Genomic DNA, 18,168 nt, shown 5'->3' on the forward strand with positions numbered 1-18,168 from the left:
GGTGTCCTTGTCGTAGGCAGTTGAAACAACACTTGTTTCGCTTTAATATCTCTATGCGCTGAGAGATAGGTTGATTTAAAAAAGTTCTACAATGATTTAAGGGGTGATTTCCCTCACAAACTAAACACTTAGCAGTAATTGGTGAGATTTGGTGAGCTTTTACGTTACCGGCTTTACTTGATTTTTTTCCGTCGGACTTACTCGGCGTTGTAAAGCTGCCCTGAATAGCTTCAAGGGCGCGTATCCTTGAAGAGAGAAACGCGTCAAGTTTCTCGAAGTCGGGAATTTCGGTATTGTCTCCTAGCGAGAGTTCCCAGTCGAGTTGCTTTATCGAGTTTCGACACCGTGACAAAAACCATTAAATCCTCCCATTGATTAACGGGCCTCTTTAAATTTAGCAGTGCAGTATATGTATCATTAGTCTTATTCCTCAAGTTTTTCAAATCGCTCACGGACTGAGAGCTCACGCAAGAAATATCTATAAACGATTGCAGATGAGCATTCACTATGGCACGCGGATTGTCATAACGCTTTTTCAGCAATGTCCAGGCAGAATCATAATTCGCGTCAGTTACATGAGTATTAGCGAGAATCAAGCTGGCGTTCCCCGTCAGATTGGCCTTAAGATAATGCAATTTCTGTACATTAGAGAGATCTGTTCTACTAGAGACTAAAGATTCAAAAACGTCTCGAAAATTTTTCCATTTTGTAATCTCACCGGAAAACTTGGGGATATCGATTCTAGGTAACTGAACAACAGGCGTTCTAACCTCCTGTGAATTACTAGACTCATTAAGACTTGACTGTGTACTATTTGCTTGCATTATCTCAAGATTCTCTGTTAGGGTGTCCATAACTTCCTCAACGGAATCGCTGATCGACAAAAACTTATCTTTCGTGAAATACTCATGCTGTTGGCGGGTCTCCTCGACCGCGACGGCGCAGAGTTTGGCGTGACACGTCTGGAAGTTCTCCCAATATATCTTGAGATTGGCGATTCGACTCCGTAAGGCGGTTGCAGTTCATTTTTTTATGCTCGCCCACATGTACGCCGACGTATATCGGCGTACCAGGAATTACCAGCGGGCGGGCATCGTCACCACGGACGGTACTAGACGTGCCTTGAGGGTACACACCAGACGGGCGCTGATTCAGGAGTGGACCGAAAGCCTTTTGGATCCAAGGCTACCCGGTAAGCGCATCATCACGGCCATCCAGCCCTGTCTAGCAGACTGGCTGGACAGGACTTGCGGGGGGATCACCTACCACATGACCCAGATACTCAGCGGCCACGGCTGCTTTGGCAAGTATTTGGGTCGTATCCAAAAGGAACGCACGACGCGATGCCACCATTGCGGCTGCGAGCGCGATACCGCTCAACATACTCTGGAGGAATGCCCAGCTTGGCCGGGGGAGCGGGCCGAGCTCGTAGCCGCAATAGGACGGGATCTGTCACTGCCCAGCATAGTACGGGCGATGACAGAGGACGAAGGAGCCTGGAGGGGGTTCTCCTCCTTCTGCAGCAAAGTCATGCTGCAGAAGGAGGAGGCCGAGCGGGAGAGAGTGAGGACGGGGCGGAGACAGCGTGAGTGGGAGGGAAGAGAGGAGAGCGAGGAGAGTGAAGAGGAGAAGAGAAACGGGGGCGATTCCCCCGCTGGCCCTACAACTGTGGGTGCTCCCGCAGTCCGGGGAGGGCGGGGTAGGAGAACCCCTGCAACACTGGCGTCAAACCTAGGCGTCGGATGAGGCTGTCGGGGGGGGACTAAGGCGACTAAGGTCGCATAGCCCTTCCCCCCGACAGCCTCGCGGGAATCCGGAGGTCGTAGCGACGGGCTGTTCCGTTAGGGAGCGATTCGTGCGCGGCGGCCCCCGAACCGGCATCCCTCCCTGGCTGGTGTCGAATCCTGAACCCCTTCTGGGGCGGAGAGAACACCAGTTGGGGGGCCGGGAGAGGGGAGGACGAGTGCGGCCGGGACCGGGCCTTAGGGACCGGCCCATGGACGGGCGTCCTCCCCTCTCCCAGGGATGAGATGCGGCGAAGGGGGCCCTCGCGCCGGGAACCTAGTGCACCGGACCGAAGGCTCCTCAGCCGTTGCGATGGCCTCTCTCACTTAGAGAGGGGCCTTCCGGAGAGGGCCACCAGGGCTAACCGCCGAACCCGTGTCCCCTTCGGGGAGCGGAGGGGGCGACAGCCTTGGAGGCGGGGGGGCCCCGGCTCGAGCGGGATTACTCGAGCCGGGACCCCGCCCCCCAAACTCTTTGGGAGGGCGTGTTGTGGAGTCGGTGTCGCCCCGCAACGCAACCGCGAAGACCGCACAATGGCGGAGGGGGAAAGGCCGCTTCACGGCTTTTCTCCCGGGAAGGAAAAGGCGGGGGGGGGGCGGAGTCGGCATGGGCAACCAGCATCCTCCGCGTCCCCTGCATAAACGCCCGAGAAGGACACCCGCTGTGGTTTTAGTGCGGTCCCCTTCTGTGCCCTATCACGGGAAGAACTTCGGTTCTTCCCGGGATGAGGAGAAGGAATCCCACATAACCTTTGTCCTCTACCCGGGGGGTAAAGGTACCTCGAGGAGGTTTCCACAGCGTCAAAAAAAAAAGGTTGCAGTCCGTTTGGCCTTGACGAGTTTGGTGTAATTCGGCAGAATCCGAAAGAACAATGCCTGGGTATTGTCTAGCGCGGCTAACAATTCCTTGGACGTCTCCATAGTGTGAATAGGCTCGCGAAACAGTGAGAGGTAGTGTGATAAAGTTCACTAGATATCACACTCGCAAATTCAGTATGAGAATTTGCAAGGACAGTTGAGAAGATTTCACGATTGATTACGTAAAATGAGATCGCTCAAATCAGTTGATGTAGCGGTCTATGTGATTGAGAGTAAGAAGTTCGTGGATTAGACGGAGATAGTACTATTCTTCGCCTGCGGTGAACCGTACATGCACTAATCTGGCGCAGACAGTGAGCGGTGGGGGTGTAGTTAACGCCCACCTGTCTAGACTCTTCACGTCCCCACACCTGTGCCTTACTGGAGCACGGTCACCGTGAGGGAGAGAGTGAGTGTGATAGGCAGCTCTATATGAAAAGAGAGATAGCTCGGTTCTCTCCCGTGATCGCGAGCGCGGAATCACTTTTCTCTATCTATACAATACATAAGCAGAGGACCTGACGACTATTAATTAAATATGTTAGAGCGAGAGAGTCACTCTTCTCGTTTAGTAGTATTAGTTTAAACGAGTAGTCGTTAATGATGACGTTCACTAATCTCCAAGTCTAAATCACTGTTGTTCGTTAGAATGCACCCTTGCACTGACTTAAATACGATAAACAGGATACAGTATCTGTTCGATCGGGTAACTGGTGCACTCCGATGGTGGCTCGTTTTCGGGCGGTGATTCACTCCGAGATCCGGCTCGAAGGACCAATGTATAATATTCGATAGTTTTATTCGCTCAGTTTTGTCGGTGTAATTTCGAGGAAGGTCGAGTGAATCGCCAAAACACAGTTCTGCAGTTTTAAACTCTTTATTGCTTTAGTAACAATTTCTTTCTCTCTCCGGATTTGTAACTTTACGCGTCAAATGATTATTAACTTAATCCTTGTACTCGGAGAGCAGCGCGAAAAATAAGACTTTCAACTCGCTCTAGTCGTCAGACAAACTCGTCGTTCGCGGGGTGGTATCAATCCCCACACGTACGAACGACGGCTCGCAGTGTTAGGACCAATCGGAATAGGAAGTGCTCGATATGCCCAAATAAGGTAATAATTCCGCTTGTTGACATCCTAACACAGTCAAGCTGACGCTCTGTAGGTGTGGTAACGATAGGGTACCGCGAGGGGGGAAAGTCACGGAACGGAGCAAGTAAGCGAGTTCTTCTCAAATCCTTATATAGATATATACTCTCAATCGATTGTATTATAAGAGGGAGATATGAGTTACTCCATTCCGTAACAATTTATAATTTATGGACATATAGAAAATGCATCAGACGATGACTTTACTAGTCAAAAAAGTGGATGTAGCACGGACATGAATTACAAATCGAAAAGTGGATGTATTTAGCACGGACATGAACCAAATGATCGATGGTATCGAAAAGTGGATGTGGGTAAATAGTACCAATTCCTAAAAGTGTATACACGGAGCTGCTGTACGACCTAGTAAAAGCGTCCCACGAAAATTGCCGGCATAGCCTCTCTCAGGCTTCTCTCTGGCCTAGGCATTTATTTTTCAAAAAAATTGACATGGGCTCCACTAGGGGGGCTCCACTTTCTCTTAAAATGATATACATAAAATGTAATTCATATATACATGTTCCATTTTAACTTTGCCATCGAAATGTCTCGTAAAGTCTAAAAGATACGAAAAAATGTTTCAAACAAAAGTTGTGTGGTTTCAAGGGGGACATAAGATAGTGGAAAAGATTTGACCTTGAATAGTCATTTGAAGGTCACGTGAAGGTCACCGTCAATTGCTTAAATGGAATCTATTACTTTTCTTTGCATATTCTTGTAGCTTATCTCGAGAGCTTTCCAAAACCCTATATATGAGTTGAATTTCGTTCAGAATTTCCTGAGTTATAAGGCTTGAAAGTTACAATACCCATTACTCAAGATGTACCACGCGGAGGTTGCCTAGTCGGATTTACACCTCTCTTGTGTTCAGAGAAAGATTGGAGAATGATCCAACCAGTGAAGGCAAGATCAGTGATTGATCCAGCCAGTGAAGGCAAGATTGGTGATTAATCCAGCCAGTGAAGGCAAGATCGGTGATTTGCCTTCACTGGCTGGATCATTCTCCAATCTTTCTCTGAACACAAGAGAGGTGTAAATCCGACAAGGCAACCTCCGCGTGGTACATCTTGAGTAATGGGTATTGTAACTTTCAAGCCTTATAACTCAGGAAATTCTGAACGAAATTCAACTCATATATAGGGTTTTGAAAAGCTCTCGAGATAAGCTACAAGAATATGCAAAGAAAAGTAGTAGGTTCCATTTAAGCAATTGACGGTGACCTTCACGTGACCTTCAAATGACTATTCAAGGTCAAATCTTTTCCACTATCTTATGTCCCCCTTGAAGCCACACAACTTTTGTTTGAAACATTTTTTCGTATCTTTTAGACTTTACGAGATATTTCGATGGCAAAGTTAAAATGGAACACCCTATATATGTATATATATGTATATATATACACATATATATACATATATATATATATACTTATATATATATATATATATATATACACATATACGATGTTCAGCGAAACGGTCCGTACGATTTTTGAAATGTTTCCAACAGTTTAGAAAAAAATTTAGATTGTAAAAATTAATCTGTTTTATGGAAGCTATTACAATAAAAAATGAGGAAAAAAATTTTTTTAATAAAAAAAATAAATGTTGCATTTTTTTAAATAAAATCATATTTTTTTTTATAAATCGATTTCTTACAATATTCTACATAAAGTTATAATGTAGGATGGTCAAAAAGCGAATAGTTTATGAGATATATATTATACTTTAGTTTAACATAATATACATAAACTATGAAATATCTCATAAAATAATTAATAATTATTAATAATTATAATTATTAATTATTAATAATATATAATAATATATAATAATATGTAATATATAATATTAATAATAATATTATTAATATTAAAAATAATATATGTATAATATATAATAATAATAATATATAATATATAATAATATATGTATAATTATAATATATTTATAATTAATACACAATTATTATATATTAATATAAATATTATATTGGAAGGAGGAAAGATGGCGGAGTGTGAGTGATAGGCGTTTTGGAGTGCTCCGATGTTTCGGTGGTTGGGGAGGGCGGAGGAGGTGGAGGAGAGAGTGGAGGTAGGGAAAATTGGATAAGAGAGTTGAAGAGGTGGCGGAGGAAATGAAGGTCAGATGGAAAAAGCAGGATCAAAGGCAGGGGAAAGAAGAATGTGAGTGGAGAGAAGGTAACGAGGTTGGAGAGGAGAGACGGGAAGGATGAGGAAAAGGAAGAAGCTAGGTGGCGCAAGCGACAAGTGAGGAAGAATAAAGGCGCGGGTACGGAGGAGGCAGGAGAAGGGAGAGAGGGCGCCACGAGGACAGAGGTAGAATTCGATGGATCGATGGATCGATTGCTCGATCGATGGATGGGCCGATATAGCTGGTAATGAGACAGGAGAGGCAGGAACACGGGGGATGGTGATGCCAGATGTGAGACGGAGAAGCGGTTGGCAGAGGAATGTAAGGGAAGCAGAGTGAAGAGGGCGCCACAGGGAAAAATCGAGGTGGCGCACCGAGGAATATCAATAGGAGGAAGAGAGCATGGGAAGGAAGAGAGACGGTATTGTGTCGAAGGAAAAGTGTAAGAATAAAGGGATAATGGATAAAAAGAAGAAAGGAGAGGAGAAGATAGAAGAGCTGAAGGAGATAAGGAAACTATTGGAGAAAGTAGTAAGTTTGATGGAGGAGACGAGAAGGAGAGGAGAGAAGGAGGAAGAAAGAAGGAGAGGTATTGAGGAAAGGTTAGAGAGGTTAGAGAGGATAGAGAGAGGAAGAAAAGGGAAGGAAGGCGAGAAGAAGGACGAGGAAAAAGTGGAGGGACCTAGCGAGTGGAGATGTGATAGGAGCAGTGAAGAAGGATGCAGAAGGAAGAGGGAAGAAGAGGCAGAGGAAAAGAGAAAGGAGCTGGAACGGCAGGGTAGTGAGAGAAGGGTAAGAGAAAGGATGGAGGAGGCGGAGAGAAGAAAGAAGAGGAAGAAGAACGTAGTGAGGAGAGGGATAGAAGGATCGGGAAAGGACCGGGAAGAAAGAAGAGCATTCATGGAAGGGATGGTAGAGAGGGAACTAGGGAGGGAAGTGGAAATAAAGGGGGTAACGGAAAGGATAGGGGAGGCAGGGACAAGGGTATTAATAGTTGTGATGGAGGAGGTAGAGGACAAGGAGGAGCTGTTAGAAAGGGGATGGGAGTTTAGGAGGAGGTGGGGAGTAGAAGTTGATGAGGATATGACATTGGAGGAAAGGAAGATGCGATGGAAGATAAGGGAAAAGGCGAGGATGGAGAGAGCGAAAGGGAAATGTGTGGTCGATACAAGCAGAAGGTTATGGATAGATGGGAGGGAGTGGAAATGGGACGAGGGGAGAATGCTCTGGAGGGAAAGGGGTAGAGAAGTAGTGTAGGAGGGATGTAGGAGAAAATGGGATAGAGGAAGAGGTGAGTTGGAGAGGAGAAAAGGTAGGCAGGATTGAATGAAGGGTGTAGAGAAAGGAGGGGAGGAGGTTGAATGGAGGGAAGGGTCAGAGGGAGAGAGGGAGGGAAGGTGATAGGGCGGAAAGAGGCAAAGGGAGTAAAGGAATAGGAGGACGGAAAGAGAAGAGAGAGGAGGAAAGATGGGAAGGACTAGGGAGAGAGTAGGAGGGGTGGGAAAGGGTTAGAGAAAGGATAAAGCGGAGTGAAGAGGGGTTAGACGGGAAGAAAGAGGAGGAGGAGAAGAAGGGGGAGGGGAGGAGATAGAGGAAAGGGTGAAGAGGAAGAGAGAGTGGACAAAGAAAAAGGAAAGATTATTTGCTTGTTTTTTGTATGTTTTTTGTATGTTAGAAGGAAAAGGAAACAGCGACAAGGAGACGGTGCAAAGCGAGAGAGAGGAGAAAAGAACAGAAAGGAAGAAGGGAGAAAAGATGACAGGAAGAGTGGATGCAAGGAAGACAGAAGGAAAGGAGAAGAAGGAAGGGGGAAAAGGGAGGAGAGGTAGTAAAAATGTGAGGCCGCATAATGGTCAGGTTAGAAAGAGGTGAAATTGTAGAAAGGGGAAGGGGACGAAGGAGAGGAAAGGAGATAAATGTGTACTAGTTATTGTTGTATGTAGGTAGGAATAGAAAACGAAGGAGAATGTAAAGGGTTTGGCGGTCCCGTGCAAACGCCACGGCAATCCTCTAGGGGCAGCTGTAATAAATGGAATGGAATAAAATAAATATTATATTAATATATAATAAGAATAATAATATTATTATAATTATAATTATTATATATAATTATTATTTATAATTATATATTATTATAATAATAATATAATTATATTTATATAATTATAATATATATTTATTCTTATATATTATTATGTAATTATATAATAATATACAATATATAATATATAAATATTAATAATTTATAATTATTAATTATTATTTATTAATAATAACATTTTCGTACCTCTAAAATAAGAAATATTCCAGGTGGACAGAGTTATATTATATTCCCCACCCTATATATATATATGTATATATATAACTTTTATATAAGATGATTCAAAAAGATGTTTTGGCGAAAAATTTATTTTCGATAAAGTTTTTTTTTGTTTTTTATTTTTTTTTTCTGAAAGATAAGAATGCAATCCTTTGTTTACTTTTTCATATACAATTGAAAATTATTATAATTTTTATAGTAGTTAGTGCCAGAGGCGGTCTATTCGTGTGCTGGTTGTAAAAAATAATTCCAGAGGCGGTCTAGTCGTGTGCTGGTTGTAAAAAATAATTCCAGAGGCGGTCTATTCGTGTGCTGGTTGTTTTAAAAAATAATTCCAGAGGCGATCTATTCGTGTGCTGGTTGTTTTAAAAAATATTTTACACCAAATGCGGTTAGCATGTGCGCTTTGGTTTAGTGAAAAATTTGGCATTTATGTTGTCAAAAAATTTTTTTATTATTATTTCTATTATAAATTTACGATTTTAGATTTTATAGACAAAGGATTGAACTTATTTTTCAGAGACTTGTAACAAAGACTTGTAAAAAAATATTTTTAAAAATATAGAATTGTTATAAATCATGTTACAAATGCGGCAATTTATTTCTTTGCATAAGATTTTATAATATAATAATCTATTTATTTTTCTTTGCAGGCGACAATTTTTAAAGGAATTGAAGGCCCAAGAAGCTAAAAACTCCAATATTATAAAGTTTACCAAGGGTACTGACGACGAATCCATCGATTTTTGTAAATCAATGGGATCACCCAACATGGATTCGAAAATCAGTACCCAGGTAATGCAATGCTTGGAGTCAAATAAAGGTATGTATAACCAAAATGACAATTGCGATGATAACAATTCTCTTGTTATTGACAACGAAGCCCTTCCAAACAGTTCTTGTGTACAAGAAAACTTGCGTGAAGGCCGTCGCATTGTTGACAATTGCGATGATAACAATTCTCTTGTTATTGACAACGAAGCCCTTCCAGACAATTCTTGTGTACAAGAAAACTTGCGTGAAGGCCGTCGCATTGTTGACAATTGCGATGATAACAATTCTGTTGTTATCGACAACGAAGCCCTTCCAGACAGTTCTTGTGTACAAGAAAACTTGCGTGAAGGCCGTCGCATTGTTAACAATTGCGATGATAACAATTCTGTTGTTATTGACAACGAAGCCCTTCCAGACAGTTCTTGTATACAAGAAAACTTCCCTGAAGACCGTCGCAATGTCTTTTTCTTTTTGGCTGGAAGGCTTCAGAGAAACGGTCGCATTGTCGATGACAATTGCGATGATAACAATTCTCTTGTTATTGACAACGAAGCTCCTGTAGACAGTTGTTCCTGTAGAAACTTCTCATTTCGAAACGCAAAGTGTGCTATATATAGAATACCCTCACATGATTAAAGCTAGTTGTAGTGATAAAAGCTTACAAATAATTGGAGGGAATTGTAGTAATCATTGGAGATGTATTTCCTTTGACGGCACCAAACTTCGCGTGTACGATAGTCTACCTGGCTGTACATACGATAAATTGGTAGCTAAAGAAAAAAATTATATACATCTTCGTTACCCTACAGTAAACTCGAGTGACATCATTTTTGAAAAGGTTCAAACACAACCTGATGGCATATGTTGTGGAATTTTTGCTGCAGCTTTTGCCACGACTATAGCCTTAGGAGGCAATCCTTGCGAGGAAAAGTACTCCAAAAATGTAAAATACATGAGAGAACATTTCTATAAAATTCTAGAAAGCAATAAACTCTTACCTTTTCCAAAATAATAAGAAATTATTTTAAAAAATCTATTCTGGTAAGAATACCCGTATGAAAAAAAATTATAAGGAAACTATTTAAAAAAATACTGGAAAACTACTGAGAGCAATATAGAAAAACTATTTAAACACTACTGAAAAATACTGGAATACTACTGTATACGTATTACAACACTATTAGAAAACTATTGAAAACCTATTCGTGAAGTATAGTGTCATTCCCTGTAGTATTTTCGTCAAGAACTATTGAACACTTATACCAAAACTATTTGTGAATTATTCGATTTTTATACTTCAATGACAAAGTACGACTGTAATCAGATTTAATATATTTGTATTTCAGAAATATTATTACAATGCATGTTGAATAATATTATATAATATAAAACATTTTGAAATACAAAAGTATTATCGGTCGAGATTTATAGACACAGAATGATAAGTTGTAATACAATTTATGAAATTAAAAAAATACATACTTCAACTTTTTATGTTTACAATACAATACATATTATTTATACTAAACACATACAAGAATATATAAAAAGAATTACATTATTTATGATTAATATAATAAAAAATATTGATTAATCAATTTCTACAGTATTTACCAAAGGCACAATGTATAATTTATCTTCTTTATAATGTATATTACAACACTTTTTATCAAAATCTGAAGGAAAACAAGAAATATCATTATTTGTTTCTCGTGCTATAAATGAAAACATTTTCGTTGATATACCTTTGTATTTACAAAGTTCTTCGTCTAGTATTTGTAAATTTTTACCAAGGACAATATAGTAGTGTGTTGTTTTTGGTTCTAGTATATTAATTAAAATTAGACCTGAAATTACCATTAGTTCTCCGTTATATAATATTACTGTGCTATTGTTCCTTTTAATAAGGCGAGAATATTTGCAACTATGATAAAGAGTATTTTTATAAGAAAATCTATAAAATAACTTAACGTTTTCTGTTATTGTTTGTTGTAATAACTGTTCAACCAACAGTTTTTGAGACAATGATAAAGTTATATCTGCAGGTTTCCCAAATATTCTCAAATCATCTCCATATTTTATACATTTTATAATTTTAGTTTCTTTTATTATATTTTTAAACAATTTTTTTCCTTCTCTACTACAATTAGGCTTACTAAAGATTTCTGAATTTTTTTTATATATCTTATTCTGGAATAATTTTTACAAATTTGTAATGGCACGCATTGACTTCCATGAAACATTTTTGCTATTATACCATTAAAATGTTCAAACGGAAATGCCGACCACGCCCATACAGCACCGTATTTTCTTACATAGTCTGACATATGAAGCATCATATGTACATTATACTTCATGTTTTCTTTTCCATAGAGTAACTCGATATTTAAAATAAATTGATGAAGTGCTCTTTCCGCTTTATCAAACTCATTGTCTGTAAATTTCGTTTTGGAAAAAATATAGATGCTATATACAAACAGTGACCAATGTTTAATATATTTCTGTGGCATTATATCAATCAAGCAAATGAGCGAATAATATAACAAAAAAGATTTCCATTCGTTTGCCTTCCATTTTTTATTTTTTATGGATTGTGGCGTTCTTGTAATTTCACATGGAGGCCGTATAGCCAATAATTTATCATTGAATTCAGTAACTGTTAAACCTAAATACCAATCTTTATTACTATTAGCTGAGTCAAACCACAATGTTCCAAATAATTTTGTGACACCTAATAAAACTGAATGCATATATTCTGGTGGAAAAGAATGAATAATATGAAAAGTAGGTAAAAGCATTATTATTGAAGGCCCTTTAACACCTTTTATTGGTCTTCCTTTATTAATAGCTTTCTCAACATATTTGTAATGTTGCTTCATTCTTCGCATTGCTTTTTTATCACCAGAATATATACGTATCTGACCTCTTCTGATTGAAATTTGTTCCCCTTTATGGAGACAATAGGAACATCCATATATACCATTAAATTGTTTTATATTTTGAATAAGTGATCTAGCTACCGTATCTACAGTTGCGAGAAGTGCATAAACTTTTATGAGTATAGGTTCTCTGTGTCCAAATGCGGCACACCAAAACCCATTGGTTTGTAATTCCAAAAGTTCATCTATGAATGGACGCAAGAACAAATCCATTGGTGGTTTTTTCTTATAAAACCATAATCCACAAAGCAAAATATTTTCTCTTCTAAGTCGGTATGGTAATTCATTTATACATACTTGAATGGGCCATATATTGTACATGGATGATTCAAATATTTCTACACCATCTGTATTCCATTGAATAGTAATATCGTTATCGCATATAACATTTTGTTCTTTTAAATGACGATAAAGTGTTCCATCTACGATATCACTTTCAATGGGACAAGTTTTTCTACATTGTGTAAATAATTTGGAATTTAATAATTCAATCAACTGCGGCTTTAGTGGAAAATGATAAAAGAAATTAAAATTTTTTTGTAATTGGATTTGTTCGTAACGTTCTTTACAATTATTACATTCAATAATAATATCATGATGAAATGTCAATATAGTAAAACACGTTGGACAAAAATAATATTTACAAGAAATCACCTTTGGAAATAACTGTAGAAAATGATACTTTGAGTGGTGTACTTTAAATGGCAAATGACAATCAATAATTTGAAGCAAAGCTTGTAATCCAGTGTCAGTCAATCTGTTTTTAACTGCCATACTCATTACTAATAATTGGCTTTCTTCTTTACTTAAATCACATCCTTCATATATGGGAAATTCTATGTGTTCCTGCAAGAAAATATATGCGTATGTATATACACGGTCTATTTTCATATATATATATATATATATATATATATATATATGTATATACACGGTGTCCGCTAATCATAATTTTGATTCTATGCAGGTAGAGGATATATCAAACTGAACAGATAAAATTTTTAAATTTTCACAATAATCGATGAATTAAAAAAACGCCCTAAATATGACACAGTCAAGTTCAAATTCCACATATCACATGTATCGGAAAAAAGAATACTTTTTAAAGAAAAGAATGTTTTTTTAAAAATGTTAATTTTTTTAGTGCACACATCTGATATGTAAAATGAACTTGGCTTTGTGTTGTAAAATTACCTGCGAATGTTTTTGATATTCTTGATTCTCATTTTCTTCATTATCAGAATTTTCATGAATCTCTCCATTATCGCCATAAAAGAAATTGTCATTTTTATTGTTAAAAGTATTATAACAATCATTTTCATCTTCATCTTCAGATAAATAATAGTGTTCATCTTCATCCGCAGATAAATAATCGTGTTCATCATTTTCAGATGAACTATTTCCATCTTCAGCTAAATCCTGGTCATCTTTGTCTTCTTCAGATTCACTAGTTTTATTTTTATTGTTACATTCAGTATAATTGTGAATCATGTTTTCTTCTTCGAAAGATTCTTGGAAAGAATGCTCTTTAATTGTCATATCACTTTGTTCACACAAATTAATTTCTTCATCAATGTACATTTCCATCTACAAATACATATATATATATGTATATATATGTATATATATATATATATATGAATATGTGTGTGTGTGTGTGTGTATCTAATGTGTAGATCATTTTATAAAGCAAGTAAAAGTAAAGTAAAAAGAAAAATATGACTTTACCTGTGTCACTATTTTCCGTTCTTTTGCTCTTAGTGTACGAGAATGTTTTGTTGTTATGGGAATTTCTTCAGAGTCGTCTGTTAGATATCTTTTATAAGGTCCTCTTTTCCCTTTCGACATTATGTAATACGTAGACGTTGTTTCCTTTTTATCTTTTGTATGTAATGATTCCTCAACTTGCCTTATCTTTGTTGCTTATTATTTCAGCAAGTTTGTCTGTTCCGTATATTACTGTTATCAATCGTTTACTCTTCTTCTTACATTTGTATAATAACACTGACCAGGATTCCAAAAACCATCGTAATGCGTACGATACTCCTTCTTAGAAATACAAGCAACGCACTAAACCAGTGTTGTCAAAAGTAAAAAATAAGATGGCCGCAAAGTTTCGTTAAACGAAGATAGAGGGAATACTGCCAGTTTCGAGACGCTGCCCGGCTGTCCATTGCCAGAGCATGTGGAGGGGGTACGCGCACACAAGGAAGAAGCCGAATCAGATTCCGCCGAGCCGCATATGTACACATATGTATATCTCTTCCATCCGTTCTGGCAGCGGGCAGCGTCACTATTTTGGGGCGTTTTATTTGGGCGCTATTCAATATCAAACAAGATTTGATGTGTCGCTCGTATTCTTGAGGAAGAGTATCGCACGCATTATTTACGACGATTTTTCGAATCTTGATCAGTGTTATTACACAAATATAAGACGAAGTGTGAACGAGTGACAACAATAATACACCACCGAACTGATAAATTTTGCCATAATAATAAGCAAGAGATAAAGCAGGTTAAGGCACTATATTATATATAAAAGATAAAAAAGAAATAATAAACATCATAAGGAAGAAATACTAGAAATGGATAATAACAAATGTCTTTTGTTGGAATTTGTCAACGAAGATAAAAAAATTGCTGTTGGTTATCAAAACTGGTTGCAAGATAAAATAAGTGAAGAAAAAGAATACTTACATATAATCGAAAAGAAAAGTGAAGTAAAAATAAAATGGCCTAATTGTGACATTGCACCAGTATCGATAATGAAGAAAAGAGTGAAAACATGTAAATGGAAGACAGTTGTAGCGAAGATACTTTCTATTGGTGGTACGTAACATATACATATAAGATATCTTTAAAATCTATTATAACTTATAGCATTATAGCTTTAATATTTTTATTTCAAATATTTAAGAATGGACCAAAATGTGCCAGCAACGAGACAATTTGGAAACATATGGAGTTTTAGAAGTAACTAAAGAGGAAAGAAAATCAATGTGTAAGAAACAATGGAGTGACGATGAAGAGCCAGAGGATAGTCAGAGAAAAAAGGTTGTTACATTCACTGAGTTTTATAAATTCTTTTCTTAGGGGCCTATTCTGTAATCTATAATGATGTTATGTATCATTCGTTATGTATCATTGCGCAGCTATTTCATGATACAAAGTCTGCGCAGTGATGCACAACAACATCGTTAAAAGTTACAGAATAGGCCCCTTATTATTTATATTACTTATTGTGTTATTAATATATAATATCTTAATTTTTGTTCTAAAAATAGAAATACAAAAAAAATGAGATAAACACTGAAATCAAATCTTCAAAATTATGGACAGAATTGAAAACAAGTAAACATTCATCTATAGTAAGTTTTCCTAGATATTTATATATATATATTTGCAAAAAGTAATATAATATTCAAACACATTCTTCACATATTGATTTTATAATACTTTTTTTTAAATGTAGATAGAGTCAGAACAATCTTCAGATGATGACAGCTCTTCAAAAATGTCGCAAAATTTAATACAAGAGAACAAAACTTTGAAAAAAGAAAATAATGATTTAAAAAACGAAAATGTGGCACTGCGTGTTTCACTTGCTTGTATAGAAAGTATGTATCTTATTTGTATGAAATCATATATTATTTTACATACTACATAAGCAAAAATAGATCTTGAAAAAAATAATGTATGAAATTATTGTATAATATATTTGCTCTCAATATAATATATGCTTCAGGTTTTTCTAACATAAATATTTCATGTTACAGAAAAATTTATATTAGAAAAACCTGAAGCATACATTATATTGAGAGCAAATATATTATACAATAATTTCATACATTATTTTTTTCAAGATTTGTAAATGATTGTTCTAATTGTTCTAATTTTATATTTAATTTGTAGATTTGCCGAAAATAAACAATTTGGTAGAAAACATACTTACCAAAACAGAACAAATACATGACAACATTGATTTTATTTCGGATTCCAACGGAAACAATGTGGTGGAAAATAACATACTTCACAAAACAGAAAAAATATACAAGGATGATTCATTTGCGAACTACAAGGTAAATATTAATCTTTAAAGAAATCTATCTCGTTTATCTTTAATAAAAATGATTTATTTTAAATATAATTAATAGTTTCGTAAATTTTATTTTGTTCAATGGAATCAATTTTATATGTGAGGAAATATTTTTATTTATTATTAATTATTATAAATTATTAATAAGTATTTAAATAAATATTTAATTTTTATTAATATTAAATTAAAATATTTAATAATATTTAATATTACTAATAATAATTAATATTAAATTTTATTATAAATTTTGAAAATGTATATAATACCGTTGTAAAATTGTATAAAATAATATCATGTATATATTCACGTTTATGCAGAATTTAATTCATATTTAAAATTAAATTGTATGATTCATATAAATTTTTCTGTTACATATTTATAGAAAAAAAAAGTGAGGCTTGTGTGACAAATAATATAGAAATCACGTCAAATAAAGAAATCTTTAATAATAATATAAGCATAATTTTTGTATATCTGTTGTACACTGTTTTGTTTATAGAAATAATTAACTTATTTTTTTCTTTTACTTATAGGAAAAAGTAATTAATGTTGGTGGGAAAGGAGTTTTTGTAAATGGCTGGTCGCCTTCGAAATTGTAATAGAAATAGTATTTCGCAATACACATGCGATTTATTGTCAGTGGTTTTTTCCAAAGAAGAACTGACATCATCCAGTTTGACGGGAAAAGTTGCCAATACTATGAAAGGAGCAAATATAACACCTAAACCACCTTTAAATCCAAAACGTCTTGATGCAATTGAAGGTAACAATCCCAAGTAAAAAATTTTTGTGTCTCATATATGAATAATTTGCAGTTCATAGATTTAATGTTACATATCACATATATTCTATAATCAAAAAACACAATATATATGTTAATTTCAATATTATATATATTATTTTTATTAATATATTTTTTAAATTTCTCTAAAAATTATTACTTTTTATTATTACAGCACAAGTGTTTTCAATATTTGAGTGTAATAAAGACACTCAAAAACTTTTTAAAGCAGCTGTCAGACAAAAATGTAATAATGCTGCACCTCGAGCAAGCAAAAAAAAGCAGGAAGATAACTATGAATAACTTTTCTCGAGTTACTCTGCAAGTATTGTTAATTAATTTTTAAGAAAAAAAAACAATAAGAGGCTGCGAACAATAAAAAAATAAGGAACAGGAAATAAAAACAGAAAACAGAAACAGGGAGTAGGGAACAGTTCAATATAAAACATAAAATATAATTTAGTAACGCAAAATAGAAGAACAGAGGAATAGTACTAAGGTAAAGTGATGAAATTTCTCTATTCTGCGTTACTAAATTACATTTCATGTTTTATATTAAACTGTTCCCTATTTCCTGTTCCTGTTTTTTGTTCTCTGTTTTTTTTCTTATTTCGTTTTTTATTCCTTTTATTATGCGCAGCTCCTAATATATATTACAAAAATTAATGTTAAAAGAAATTAACATTGGTCATGTTAAAAGAAATGTTTTTTTATTTTATATGTAATATTATTAATGTATTATAAATGTTTTTTTTTATTCTTTACGAATAACTTTATTATTGTCTCAAACACTTTTAGTTAAGCAGTTATTACAACAAACAATAACAGAAAAAGTTAAGTTATTTTATAGATTTTCTTATAAAAATGCTCTTTATCATAGTTGCAAATATCCTCGCCTTATTAAAAGGAACAATAGCACAGTAATATTACATAACGGAGAACTAATGGTAATTTCAGATTTAATTTTAATTAATATAAAATACTATAGATATATAGATACTAGAACAAAAAACAACACACTATTATTCCTTGGTAAAAAAAACTACAAATACTAGACGAAGAACTTTGTAAACACAAAGGTATATCAACGAAAATGTTTTCATTTATAGCACGAGAAACAAATAATGATATTTCTTGTTTTCCTTCAGACTTTGATAAAAAGTGTTGTAATATACATTATAAAGAAGATAAATTATACATTGTGCCTTTGGTAAATACTGTAGAAATTGATTAATCAATATTTTTTATTATATTAATCATAAATAATGTAATTCTTTTTATATATTCTTGTATGTGTTTAGTATAAATAATATGT

At 35.6% G+C, this 18,168-nt stretch overlaps 1 protein-coding gene and 2 pseudogenes across 1 annotated transcript; 1 reads left to right on the forward strand and 2 right to left on the reverse strand.

The window, feature by feature from the left end:
• Nucleotides 1-10,627: 10,627 nt before the first annotated feature.
• On the reverse strand, nt 10,628-11,916 carry LOC145937930 (uncharacterized; annotated as a pseudogene).
• A 151-nt stretch (nt 11,917-12,067) lies between these two features.
• On the reverse strand, nt 12,068-13,940 carry LOC145937931 (uncharacterized; annotated as a pseudogene).
• A 509-nt stretch (nt 13,941-14,449) lies between these two features.
• Nucleotides 14,450-17,156, forward strand: LOC145937932 (uncharacterized). The gene is made up of 8 exons (XM_083041282.1): nt 14,450-14,805; nt 14,894-15,030; nt 15,261-15,344; nt 15,449-15,593; nt 15,889-16,055; nt 16,606-16,611; nt 16,664-16,835; nt 17,029-17,156. Exons 1-8 carry the CDS (start codon nt 14,562-14,564, stop codon nt 17,154-17,156), a joined length of 1,083 nt encoding a protein of 360 aa, XP_082897408.1. The 5' UTR covers nt 14,450-14,561.
• Nucleotides 17,157-18,168: the final 1,012 nt, after the last annotated feature.

The sequence above is a fragment of the Prenolepis imparis genome, unplaced genomic scaffold, assembly GCF_030444845.1.
Source record: "Prenolepis imparis isolate NDT839.2.m4 unplaced genomic scaffold, iyPreImpa1.0 SCAF_6, whole genome shotgun sequence".
In the NCBI taxonomy this organism is placed as follows: domain Eukaryota; kingdom Metazoa; phylum Arthropoda; class Insecta; order Hymenoptera; family Formicidae; genus Prenolepis; species Prenolepis imparis.